We start from the raw sequence: 14,567 nt of genomic DNA, 5'->3' as shown, positions 1-14,567 counted from the left end.
TAGAAATTTTTTTTAACCCCGTAATCTAAGTGCAAATATTTTTTAAGTTTTAATCCCTGGCCTGATATCTTGTTTTTAAATTTTAGGCTAGAGTTTCGGATCCACTTGCACGGTTCCAAATACCATGTGCATAATGCCGGAATAAAATTCCAACAGAGGCACATGCTACAATAATTGCTGTAAATTTTAAAGATTCTCTCATCCCATACCCTTCCTTAGTGGAATATATAATTACACTGAGTTGAACAATACTCTACGATATAATATAAAATTATTTTTGGTTTATTTTAAAAAGTTTTAATTTAAATCAATCAGACCATCTACAAATTAGTCACGAAATTTGATATGCCTCTCTCCACAAATTTAAGTTTGTCTTAATTTCCCACAATATTTAATTAATTTCATGACATTCAAAATGTATCCTGAACCATGTTGTTTATTTTGTTTTTCAGTGACGTAAGAAAAATAGAGGAAAGGTGGAAATAATGGAAAGCATATTACAACAAATTAAAAGTATTTATTAACTATAATATGAAATAATCATATCCTATATAATATTTATGCTGTGTAAAATTAAAACATTTTCGAGATTGTTTTATGAAATTATATGCGTAGGAGAAATAAAGAAATAAATTATGGCTGTGTAGCCTTCTATGCGCTAACTTGGGTAGCAAGCATGGCACCATCAAATAGCGAATTAGACAAAAATAGACTAATGCTGACCAATCAAAATTGATTTATTTCAACCTTTAAATATTTGAAATATCAAGCGATTTAAACCAGTCCTACCACACCTTTTTGAAGGTTTGGTTAGGTGACAAAATATTTGACGGTTGGGTTATATATAAGATTCAATATAATAACGGTTCCGGTTTAACGATCTTTTTTTTATATCCTTAATATCCCATTTTTTTCAAAATATAATTACCGCTTCTTCGCTACTCGGTGTGAAAGGCTTTGGCTTACCCTGAAATTTAAATGATATAAATAAACTTACTAAATTCAAAGCAACACTTTTTAACATTTATTTGTATTTTTAAAATAATTATTATACTAAAAATTTGTGTATGATAAAACTATTGCTTATATCCAAGAAATCACGCGGTTTTATATAAAAAATAAAAATATAAAATGAATTATAAACTCTAAAAAGATTATAAAAATTGTTTGAAAAAAATATATATTCTCTATCAAAATTTGTAGATACAATATATGAGTATAAAAGTATAAAATCACTATTAAATATAAGAAAAATTAGTTAACTATTTCCCCGAATGCTTAGAAGATTTTAAATTTGTATATTTTGTGAAAAATAATTTTCCTAGAAGATATATGTATTTTATAATAAATTTACAAAAAAGAATCTTTTGGCTTTAACATTAACTTATTTGGTTAGAAATTTTTATCATTATAATCATATAATTGAATTGATTATAAAAAGATTTAAGAGATAATTGAGTATATGAATATTTTTTATATAAATATATTGAAAACTAAAATTTTATCTAAGATATATTAATTTTTATAAATCTATTATAAATAAATATTAATCATCTTTATATGAAATAATAAGAAAATCTATGAGTTGTTAAAAATACCAAAATATAGCCATTTACACTTATTATTATTATTTTAAATAGAAGATTTGAAATTCTAAGAGTTATTACATATTTTTTTAATGATGCTTGTAAATATGTGAATGCATGAACGGTGGTAGAGTTGGAGGTAAATTGTGATTGTAAGTAGATTGGATGGGGAACCCATTGGCATAATAGAAATAATAATTAAGTGATATGGCATCAAGCTCCCTCATTGATTCCACTTCGTCAAATTTGAGGTTGTTAGGATTGCAGTAGTTCGGCATCAAAGCTCTTTGGCATCTCATTATGAAAGCTTGTAAACTGTTTGAGCCATAATCGTCGTATGTTTGAGGTGTTTTAGATAAATTATAAGGGTAAATAATATTGCCGTTAAGTTTATCGCCATAGCAATCCTTATTTTCCATTGGTTCCTTTAAAATATGTCGGATCTCGTTCCTGTTGACATTCATCTCGGGTACGTACTTTTTTTCGCGTGAGGTAGTTTCAAAGGAAAGCCCCGAAAATGTGGAATAGTTTGAATCTTCGGAAAGCGAACAAACATTATTATCATTATTATTCTTGGCGTTTCTTTTTGCCGATCCATGGTAACAATGTAATTGTTCCATATCGCTTCCATCATTAGTAAAATCGTAAAGACTTCCAGAAAAAGGTTGTCGTCGTTCTTCCTTCATTGGTACCGGTTTCATGGACAAGGCCTTCCGCAGCAAAAAGTTGTTGGCTTTATCAGAGTTCTCATCTTTTTCTTCCGAATTCTCGCTAAAAACATTATCCTTATTCTCCGTTATCACGTTTTTGTTATTGGCATTTTGAAGAAGTTTCTCTCGGCGTTTAATGCAAAATTTGTTCAAGTGTTCCACATGGCCATCCAATCGATTCGACGTAAAGCCACATTCCTCACAAACGTACAGCTTCTCTCGCCTCTCTTTATAACCGTATTTCATTTGTAGCCCGTGCAATTTTCTGTTGTGACTTTCTAGACTGCACCTTTGAGTGAAGCTTTTATCGCACATCTGGCATTTGTAAGGCTTGACACCTATAAAAGGGAATAATATAACAATGATATAAAGGGAGTAATTGAATATAGTAGAATAGTAGGGAAATGAGTTTTAAAAAGAAATTATATATGACTTGTTCTGAATTTATTTGTCCTGCAAAAAGTAATTACTAATGGACATAAGAAGAAAGATAAAGAAAATGGTCGAAACATGTAAATTCCCAAATAAATGGAGGATACTGAACAGTGCAAAAGCAAATTAAAAATTTTATACATGATAGCTATCATACAAAGATGATTTGAATGTTTAGTTGGTTCACATACATCAGAAAAGAAATAATTGATAAAAGTAAAATGGACTAAAAAAAATATTTTGTTTAAACTGGTCTCTTTCTGCCCGGTGTATATACACATCATTTTAACCAATATGATGTTTAAATTATGGGTTATATGACAAAAATGACAAACGAATACAACAGAATTTTACATGCGTCAATGTGCTATCTGATTATGCCGCGATATCTGTAACCGACAAAAAAAATTCCCGAAATAAAAAAAAAATGTACACATAATTTTTATAATTTTAGAAAATGGAGGGAGGAAGAATAGAATTCCTAGATTCTAAAAACAAAATATTCCTAAAAATATATTTTTTTTATTTATTAAAATTAAAGACCTGTATGAGTACGAGTATGCCTCTTAAGATCGAACGTATCGTTGAACCCTTTGCAGCAATATGTGCAGAGATATCTCTTCAATAACGAATGACATTTGAGATGCCTCTTTAGTAATCTCATGTAAGTGAACTGCTTACCGCATATTTGACAAGCTATGACTTTAAGCCTCCCGTTTCCCGAAACATCATTTCCCGTCTTTTCAGCCGTGTCTAAAGTTGTTATATTAAAATTATGATCCGTAGTAGTCGATTGATGACTATTCCCATTGAATTCGCTTTTAATCATAAGGCTAGATGGTGTCGAAGAGCCGTGGGAATTATTTTCCTGTATAATTTCGGCAGATAAAGGCAAAGGAGTTTGGTTCAAATTTTGCAATAGGGGGTTCTTTATGCCATAGCCACCGTTTATCAGTTCAATGGGGACATCAGCTGGAATTTGCATCTTTTTTTTAAAAAAAAAATAATAATTTTATTATTCTATTTTTAATAAAACTTTTCCACCATGTTTTTTAAATTTAAAAAAAATATTAAATAATTTTTTTGTAAAAAAAAATAAGAATAATTTTTGCAGCGAACTCAGAAAAGGTGATTACGTTTTGGGGTCAACATGTCAACAGAGGTATGATGTCAATATATAGAACATTTCAAAATCATTTTTTTAAAACAGGATTTGGGAAAGGAACCCTAAAATGATTTTGGAGGTGTTACTAAAAAATTTATATAAATTATTTGTAATTTTAGTTATCAATCGTGATCTATTCCTTTTCTAAGGTCTTTACCCAATTATAATTAAGTTTTTTTTATTTTTTTCTCCTCACTAGATGAATTAATAATCTATCTGTGAATATAATAATCAATCTTTCTTACAAAAAAAAATCCAGTAACTGACGTCATTAAAATCATTGAAAAAAATATTAAATTCATCAATTTGAAAAACTTGACATTTTAACATTTTTTTTTAAATTTTGATATACCTGAAATATCAAAATTTCTATATTTAGAAAAAAAGCTTAAAAACAAAACACTGAAGCTAAGAAATATTTCACTCTATTTTGCTTATTTTTGATAAGTATATGGTAGTTTAAAAATAATTAAGGAGCATGGCATGTGACACTTATTTTTAATTTTTTTTCATATATCTATATTCCACTAACTTAATTAACAATATATCCAATTTTTATAAAAATGAATTTATGATTTGGACATGTGCACAGGCCACTATTTTAAGATAATGTTCCTTTAACCTAATTAACCTTTTTTTAAAAAATTGTTTCCCATATTTCTTTCAATTTTTATTGTTGGTTTTATAACGTTTGAACACATAATTCAATCGCATTAAAAAAAATTTTATCGTCTGCCTTACTAATTGTAATTATTCCGAATAATTTTCATATTTTAAAGGTATAGATGTTATACTATATTTAAAACTAGACCTATAAAATTTATAACTCATTATATATTTCTTGGTTTAAATTTTTAAATATGGCTATTAACGAAATTGCTTTAGTTTATCCAATGATTACCTTTTTTTGCAAAAGTTGGATTCGATAAGATGCCGCCATGTCAGTTGGTAAAGTCCCTTCCACTTGGTTGACTCTTGGAGGAGTTGCCCGACTACTACTAATGCTTATTCTTGTCTTCTTCCACTTTTCCCTATAATCTTTAATTATCATATTTAAATTTTTATAGTTAATCAACTGTAAAGATAATATTTTATTTCAATAAAACACTTAAAATAGCGTAACTATCATTCATTCATCAATTTATTTAGACATAAATCAAATCATAATATAATAATATGAATATAAAACAGACCTCCTTCAACCTCTTCTTCGACAACTTGTTGTCGGTGTTTGTGTTCGCTTTCTTTGTAAATTTCTTTTCCACCATTATTTTTATGGGACGCTGGAATTAGAGGCGAGTCTATTAATGATGGTGGACCAGAAAAATATGAAGAATCCTCGCAGGAGTCAGATCCGGTCCCTATATTTTTCCTTTTTTCTGCCATGTCGGACACTTTTCCACAACACAATCCCTGATCAATATTAAAAACGGCTGTCATTTTGTTTTGTGATATTGAACTCGACGTATCTATGGGTGACAATAATTCTTCGTATTTTAATTTAGTAGATGAATTTAATAAATGGTTCGACAAATTGTTTGCGGATCCATATACAGCATTAAATTTAAATGATGATTTCTTGTGATAAGAATTTGGTACAGTGGATCTAGACGAATTAGTGCGAGTCGATGAAAGGCCGTATTCGAATTTATTTAAAAGATTAGAAGAAAAATCGTCGGGTAATCCGTATAAATTGTTTAATTTATCAGAAGGTGTTCGGGCATGATTGGTTAAATGCTTTTTACGTGAATTGTAATCAGCGCTATATAATTGGTGGGGGTATTTGGTGGAAAATGGTGGGTTTTTAAACGAACCGTTGAAAGTGAGGGAGTGCTGTTTCTCCTCGAAATAGTCGGCATCATTTAGTTGTTCACTCAAATCGTCTGAGGAGCCTCTATAATTCGTGCTACAACGGGCGGAACTCAATAAGCGAATCACGGATTGATTTTTGACAGATGACGATGTGTTGGTCACAGTCCTCTCAGAATAAGAATCAAATTTCTTGCTTAAATCCAGAGGAGAATTTTCGTCCCCGTTCACTTTGATATTGCTTTCAGATTTTTGCGGTTTGATATTAATTTTAAATGGATGAAGATCCTCTAATGGTGATCCATTCTTTTCGTGATTACTTTCAATATTATTATCAATACTATTGTTCATATTTAACGGGTCTCCCTCCAGGGAAGGGGACGATGATAAACAATTGTAAAGTATGGATCGATACAATTCTTTAGTAGTATCCAACAATTGCCTGTAATACAATTGATCTTCCGACGAGTTCGAGCTTTGAGTGTCATTTTTTTTTCTAAGATCTAAGGCATTCCTATAAAGGTCGGCATTTCCGTCATCTTGGTTTTTATATTGAGCTAGGATAAATATGCCAAAAAAATTATTATGATAATTTTATTTATACTTATCACTACACTGTCTATGATCTCTAAATAATTTCATTAAATTTTTTTAATCTAAAATATCGCCAATATCCGGGGCGCCGCTTTGATAAGTTCCTACTCGAAAAAAATTTTCTTTTCTTATAATTATTTATGCATTATTTTGCTAATTTCAAAGATTTTTTTTATAAAGTGAGCACCCTTAAGTTAAAAAATTTAGCGAGGAACGAGTGACTTCATAATACTATCTCGAAGTATAACCTTTTAAATTCTTTCGTGGTATTAAGAATTAAAGTTAGTCTTTTTTAATAATGTTCATGTTAATATATCTTGGGACACCTGCAAAGAAATTCATATGAGCTTTTACCCATCATTTAAGATTTCTATAGGTCCCCTATATCTGTGATGACTAGGGCATACTTATTTTTATATAAAAAAAACAAGAGATGTTTTATTTTAATTTAGTTGTCTTTTTCTGTTTCATATATGTTTATTAATAAATATAATTATAATACTGGCGATTTCACTTAGATTAACACTTACATCTAATATATGTCAACCCTATACCACACAATGACACCCATCAACTTCTTCTTGGGAAGGGACACACAGACTTCTTTTATTCAAGCCAATTACGCTGAGACCCTATGCTGATTATTAAAAATTGAATATCGATTATCTATGTTAATTGGCTAGTAAAGTCTCCGGTTAATGGGTAATTATTTTAATATATATATTAACTCCAAATGTTACTAGGGATTAAAATATATCTGTTTTTAGGTTTACAAAAGCAAAAAAAAACAAACGTTGTCTTGTTTTTTTCTTCACAAAAATTATTACTACAAATAATACTTATATTTTTTAATATAAAAATCATTGTCACAGTTAGTGATGCAAAATCGCTCCATTTGAGCCTATTTATAAAAACGGTATTTTTATCCAAAAAAATATTACGCAAGACTGGAGATTTTTCTCAAAGATAGCACAAATGTTTCGACATCTATTAGACAAATCTCGAGGTTTAAGTATTTTTTTGAATAAAATATTGAGTTATCCGTTTTTTATACAGTTATATGTCTCGTTCATTTGGTTAAATGAGTTTATCAAAAAAATATTAACATTTTTATTTTTTAGGTAATCAATTTCATAAATTTAATTTTTGATCATTTCAAAATATTGTTTAAAAATGTATTCAAAACAATTTATATTGTTTTCAATATTTTCATTGTTTTTATACTATTAAAAAAAAAATTTTTTCTAACCCAAATTTCGATAGCTTTTTAATCATACCTCACCCAAACCTAATAGCTACACATTTATTAGAGATGGAATGGTTTTCATATTTTTTAGTTTCAGCTCTACTAATATCTTAAATTGGCGACAATCATACGGGCACATACCCAATTGGCCGATAATGGTGCTTTATGCAAGGTTATATCTCATATAGATTAACCCTAACTCACATCCCGGCTGAGCCACGTGGAGTCACGTGCTCGTTAGCTTTTTTTTAAAAAGATATATTATGTTAAGATACAAAAATTTTAATTATATTTTAAAAAAATTTTAAAAAAATTATTAAACAAAATGGAGGAAAATAAAACAATTTTATAAAAAAAAATACAGAGTTAACAAGTCTGATTAATTTTAAAAATTACGATTCTTAGAGCTTAAGTTACAAAGACAAGGTGGCAAGAAAAAGGTAAAAAGATGTGGTATATATTATTTAATCTAATTTGTAAGTAAAATTTTTAAAATGGTATTGAAAGTTTTTTTTCTTCTTTTCTTAGGAGGGTCTTCTTTTCTTAAGAGGGTAGGGCTTACTGGTTGTTATTTAGATGTACCCGCTAGACAGTAAGGGTCAACTAATGAGTCTTGTGAATAGTGTTGTTGAAGGGCTCGATCGAGACCATTCTAATTTAAGCTTTTAGCCAAGATAATATTATGCTAGCCTAGAGATTTCTTTACTAAATGTCTAAACTTCTCTGCCATCTATGAGCAAAATCTTCAGATTTGTGTAACATTTTATGTCTAAAATAATCTTTTTATAAAATTGAGCCACTTAAACAACAGTATTGTGGAGTATTTTTAAATATATGTATATAATCTAGAGGTGGGCGCGGGCCGTGAAAATAGGCGTGACCCATCGTGTCACGGTGGGTCACGGCGTGAGTGTTAAATTTTGAATTCCAAGGCGTGACTGGGCGTGACGGGCCTTCCCAAAATTTTCCCCGGGCGTGATCGGGGGTGAACATAAATTTCCTGTGAATCACGGAAATTTTAATTTTTTAAATTGTTTTTTTATAAATATAAATGTGCAAATCAGCCTAAAGAGTCCCTTTTTTTACGACAAAGACTTGCTACCGCCATCATTCGCTCTAACTACCTAAGTTTCATCTCTTCCATTGAATAATCTCCTATGTCTATGCTCTCTCTCTCCCTTCTCTTTCCTAGTTTCCATTCTTTTATCCCTTACCCTTTCGCAAATTATATTTTTATATTTTTTTACCTTTATTAATTTTACCATATAAAAAAAATTTATTATTTGCTATAAACTTTTGATAACATATTATATCAGCAACTATTGAAATAAAGAGAGAATTTACCCGTCAAAAAAAAAAAAAAAAATTTTATAATTATATTATATATTATATATTTTCTTATTTAATTTAGTTCTTTTTTAAAAAAGAAAAATTTATGAAAACTAAAAATCTTACGCATTTTATAAACAACATCAGATATCATTTAGTTAGTTCTATTTTCTTTTTATGTTTAGGTGTTTTTTGTCGCAAGACTTTATGCTAAATTTTGCTTAAACTTTTTAAAGAAAAGTCAGTTATGTTTTATTTATAAAGATCTTCAATCTTTAAATGCAACAGAAGTGAAGGATTTTACAAGCTAGGCCAAGAGATAAATGTTGGTGTTACATATGGATAACAAAATATAAAAGTTGTGAACCGGAAAACTCTCATGAATACTATAGGTCCAAAAATATACCAAAAAAAAAATTTATGATTAAAAGCATGATCAATAATAATTACTTGTCCATAATCACTGATATTTGACGGATAACTATAAAAATCTAAGTTTTTTAACCATTACAGGACATATTATCATTAAGGATTTTAAATTAAAAACATTTGTTTTGGCCACAAGGACAATGGATGAAAAAAAAGTCAATAATAAAAGTGTAGACAATTCAATTTTAGGAGAATATACAGAAGTAGAAAATACTTAAATAAATGTGTTGTGAGTGATAACGGAGCCAATCTTATAAGTGCATTCAAAGATGACGAAATGCTTGCATGTATATGCCATATACTAAATAATGTATTATGCATTATATTTTTGACAATTGTTTAACTGAAATAGACATAAATATAAATGGTGTAAAAAAAATAATACAATATTTCAAACAATCTACAGCTAATAGCAAACTAAGCCACACCCTTAAACAAGATGTAATAGCGAGAATAACTAGATGGAACTCTGTATAAATCATATTCTGAAATACAGGTGTACTTGTTTAGCAAGCAAGAATAGATTAGCCACAATTGATATCAGCATCATACGCGAGTTAAATAAATTTTTATCAATATTTAAAGAATGCTCGGATAATCTGAGAGCAGATTCTCGTCCCACAATAAATGAAGTTTGTCTATGAAAACAAAACTTAATAAAATTTTGTTAACCTTTTGAACGTGATACAGTAATAATCAAAACCTTAAAATACAGAACAAGATTTCTTTTAAAAGATTATTATGCAGCCACTACATAAGGTAGGCTTAATTCTAGATCCTAATTTCAAAAGACTTAAGTTTTTATTAAAAGAAGAAAATTATATATATAAAACAATCTTAAAAATGAATCAGATGATATGCATAAGTCATTGCCAACTTCATTTATAACTTTCCTAACTTATCCTAAACTCATAAAAAACCGTATATTCTAAATGGTCAATACCAACTATCACTTTCCTAATTCATCCTACACTCATAAATGACCGTATATTCTAAATAAAAAATTTAGAGAATTCTAGATGATTCTGATGAAGCATCAACATCATCGATGAAAGCTGTGAGGATGAACTTAAAAGATTCATATAAGATAAATAACAAGATAATATTTTGAAGTTTTAGAAGCAGGAATATTCATTTCCTTTTTTGAGAAATCGAGTAAAATTTTGTCAGCTGCAAGTTCGGCTTCTAGTGAAAGGTTATTTTCTGTAGCCAATCTCTTATTAGAGGAAACACAATGAAATAAAAAAAGATGGACATTCTCCTTTTTCTAAATAAATTTCGATTTATAGATTGTATTTATTTTTGTTATTAATATATGGATTATGAAATTAGAGAAATAAATAGAATGAATTCAAAAAAGTGTGAAATTATAGCAATAGTTTTGAAAAATTTAAAAACACCGTGAATTTTCGGGCGTGACGGGCGTGAATCAAAATATTGCTTGTCGTAAGCGGGAGGGTCGGGTCGAAATTTTTTTAGTGGTAAGCGTAAATGGGCGTGATTTTTTTATTGCCACCGTTAGCGGGCGGGCCGTGAATAAAAAATTAGGCCCGCGCCTACCTCTAATATAATCCATAAAAAGATGACAATATTTAATTTTTTGAGCATATAATATATAATATAAGATAAATAAAAATAAAAATAAAAATAAAAACGAATTTAAATAGATAATAAAGGGAAGAATCTTAAATATTAATTTTATTGTATTATATTTTTTGCTGAAAACGTTAAAAAAGTTAATAAATCAAAAATAAAGGAAGAGGGGGTACTGGGGGTAGGATATTTATTTTATTATTACAAAATTAAAAGGTGAAAATAATGCATGTCTATGTCTGGAGTGACCAGTCAACAAAAATATTTTGATATAATTTAGTAGAAGAATAAATATTTATATACCCAAAATATTTTTGGAAGCGTTTTAGTTCAGTTGGCATCAAGGACACGTATTAAGATTTCTCGCTTGCTCGGTCCAAATCAATTCTTAATATTTTTATTTGGATTTTTCGGCCCCGCCCTTGAACACTCTTGACTAGATCCAATCCGAAAAAAAAAAATTATATATCAATTATTTAAAATATAGTCGAAAACATATAAATAGTTTATTTTTTTTAACATAAAAATTTTTGAATTCTGAGCCTATATAATTTTGGGCTAGTCCAAACCATAAAAATATTTTGAACAACTTGCCTTACCCAGTCTTTAAAATTTTTGCCCTTTCTGATGGAACGAGCAGTAATACTAAGTTTCCCTTTCCATAATTAAGCCTCAACGACGTTGATAGGGTTACTATACCATATAATTGTATATGAAGCATTTATATATGTAATCTTAATCCCGCCCCTATTGAAGTATCCAAGTGAATTTAAAAAAAAATGATTTAAAATAATTGATTATATTATTTAAAACGATATTTACATTTTAAAAAAATTCGATTCAATGTTAAATAATCTGTTTTCTAAAATGTTTTTGATATTGACAAAAAAAATTGGTCAAATCACAGCCACTACACTAGTAATTATAATTAGAAAGAAAAAATTACTTAGGCGTGATGACGTTTATTTTTTTTGTATCCAAAAATCACAGATTTCTAGATCCTTATAAGGAAACTAGAATATGCCATAATCATAAAGGGGCAATATGGTTCATTTAGGCAGGTAGAGCCGAAATGCCCCACCCATTTGGAAGATTTTGGTGCAAAAAAAATGTGTTGGGGAATCAGAATCAGCCCGACCAATCAATAAAACTACCAGAATTAGGAAACTTAAGGTGACTCCTACCTCTTTCTCTTATATCAGGGTTAAATTTTGCTTTAGGAGCGATTTCTTTAGATAACATTTTAAATAATCTATAATAATTTCAAATATAAGCTTAATTTACAGCTGATAATAGAACGATTTTTTCTCATCGATTATTAAATCGCCAGATATTTCAAGCATGTCCTTCGCTATGAATACGGTCCTGTTCATTTTGCGAAGGATTCAAGGAATAATTTTATTAAATAATTTATTTACCTGTATCAGAAGCTTTAGAATTCCAGCCTTTTCGAATCATAAATAATTTCGCCATTAATTTAATCACCAACACAATTTGATTATTTTTTTTAAAAATAAAAGGTGTCTTTTTTTTTATCTTCTAAATAATTTTTTGAGGTAGAAACAAAAAAAAAATTATATAAAATAAATTTAAAATTTTATTTTTTAAAAATAAAAAAATTTTTCTTGTTTAATTTTTATACTTTTACTATTAAAATTATTTTCTATTTTTTTAAAAATGTATGTATATTTTACCCCTGAAAAAAAATATTATAAAAATAATGGGTTTATAAAACAAAATTTTTAAAAAATTGGGCCAAAAAAAATAAACAAAAAAAACAGCTAAGTAACAATATAAAATAAAAATTATATTATCTTGTGGCTTTTTTTAAAAAAAAAATTATAAATATTATTTTATTTAAATATATTTTCTTTCTTTTTATTAATTTATTCTTTCTATTGTTGATTTTCTTTCTTCTTCTCTTTTTTTATAAAAAAAAGGTAATCTCTAAAAGAATAAGCCAATCAGCAGACCACAAACCCAAACAATTAATATTTTAAGTTTTAAAATATCAACCAATAAAAAAAAAAATTTTTTTCTAAGAGCAGAACTTTTTTCAGTGTTAAATTATATTAATAGTCTTTTAAAAAAAAATGAGACAAGGGCAAGAGGATCATACAAAATAAAGGGAGAAGGTCAATTGAAATTTTTATTATAATTATAAAAGTGGAATGTAAATTTAAAAATTGTAGGACTTTTTTTTAAAGCCTTATTTATTATTTTCTTCTCTCTACCCTCATTCCATCCCTTCAATCATTCATTGTGCAATTGTGAATGGTTTTACAATTTGAACTACATTTTTTTTTTCTTTTCTATATTGTCAATTTTTATACCATGGTGGTTAAAGAAAGAAGAAAAAAAAATATTTTGTCAAGGACATTCTATTTTAAATGATATTATTTAACATATTTTATATTATTTTTTTTTCAAAATTAAATATATATTTTATTTTTAAATCGCATAATATAGGGAATGCAATGTAGTTAGTAGGAAAGTAGGCATGACATAGCATGGCATGACCATGTAAAGTGATCGAAAAATTAAATGGAAATTTTATTATTATATAATATAAATGTGTGGTGATCCTATTTTTTATTTGCGCGTTTTTTTTTTACATTTCCACTTGGAAAAAAAATAATAAATTATGTTAAGTTCAAATATGCCTAAGTGTAATATATAAAAAAAAAATATATATCCTTTTTATTTTGATAATCATTTATTAAATATATTATTTAAAACAGTAGTACAGGACAGGGGCGTCAAGTAGGTAGAATGGAAGTGGTTATGAATTCCGACGAACAAAGTTTTTTAAAAAAATTTGCCGCTTGCAAAGCTTAAATTCTTGAGCTGATTAAAATAAAATAGCAGCATAAGTGAAATAAAGTTGGTAAAGAGGGGGTGGGGGAGGTCGTGATTCGCATAATTTTGCAGATGACGATACCAGATACCACATTTGACAATAACAAGGAAAATAGGATAATCATAAATTAAATTTGTATCTTATTCTCCTTCGATATGCAAATATTTTTAAATAATTAACGGAGTAAATTTGGGGCAACCATTTTTGGATTTTTTTCTTCAAAAAATCAATTTATTTTTTTACCCAATTATTTTAAAGTATTCCATTTTTAATTTAAATATAAATTTGAAGTTTGTTTAATTATTTTTTCAAAAGTTATCGTCTGGAGTTAATAAAAAAGTGAAAATTTGATGAATTAAATTCAACACTTACCCCATTACTTTTGTAAATCTGATTTTGTTTATTATCAAATGCAATTCGTTATTGTAATCTCACTCTCACCACATAGAAAGAATGATTTAATCCCCACACCTTCCTCCTATAAAGAAATAATTGATTTTGTGCTATTGATAAACAATTATTTTATTTAGCTCTTACTATGGAACTTAAATAAATCAGATTATTGTAAGGCTTTTTCTAGCGGTTTTGAAACCGCATTTTAATCCTTAATCGCATATAAACCTAATTTTCTCCATTATTTTTTTGCCTTTCAAAATTATTTCTTTTACTATTTGCTCATTCCCTTCCTAAATATATAGCCATTCTATTCTTCTTAATGTTTTTTATCCTATTATGTTACGCAATTTATAACATATTATAACAATAATTTAACAATTCAATTTTTTTTTTATTATTCATTCATTTTTTTCCTACC

The 14,567-nt window shown here is 27.9% G+C and overlaps 1 protein-coding gene across 1 annotated transcript; it reads right to left on the bottom strand.

The window, feature by feature from the left end:
* Positions 1-1,587: 1,587 nt before the first annotated feature.
* Positions 1,588-12,371, bottom strand: LOC135925794 (uncharacterized). Its single transcript, XM_065461278.1, has 5 exons — positions 12,312-12,371; positions 5,087-6,259; positions 4,795-4,931; positions 3,272-3,713; positions 1,588-2,634 (listed from the first exon to the last, which is right to left on the bottom strand). The coding sequence occupies exons 1-5, from the start codon at positions 12,364-12,366 to the stop codon at positions 1,676-1,678; spliced, it is 2,766 nt and encodes a 921-aa protein (XP_065317350.1). The 5' UTR covers positions 12,367-12,371; the 3' UTR covers positions 1,588-1,675.
* Positions 12,372-14,567: the final 2,196 nt, after the last annotated feature.

Source organism: Gordionus sp. m RMFG-2023, chromosome 3 (genome assembly GCF_954871325.1).
Source record: "Gordionus sp. m RMFG-2023 chromosome 3, tfGorSpeb1-WG-v2, whole genome shotgun sequence".
Taxonomy (NCBI): Eukaryota; Metazoa; Nematomorpha; class Gordioida; order Chordodea; family Parachordodidae; genus Gordionus; species Gordionus sp. m RMFG-2023.
Note: the sequence above shows the minus strand (reverse complement) of the source record. Positions and strands in the feature narration are given on the sequence as shown.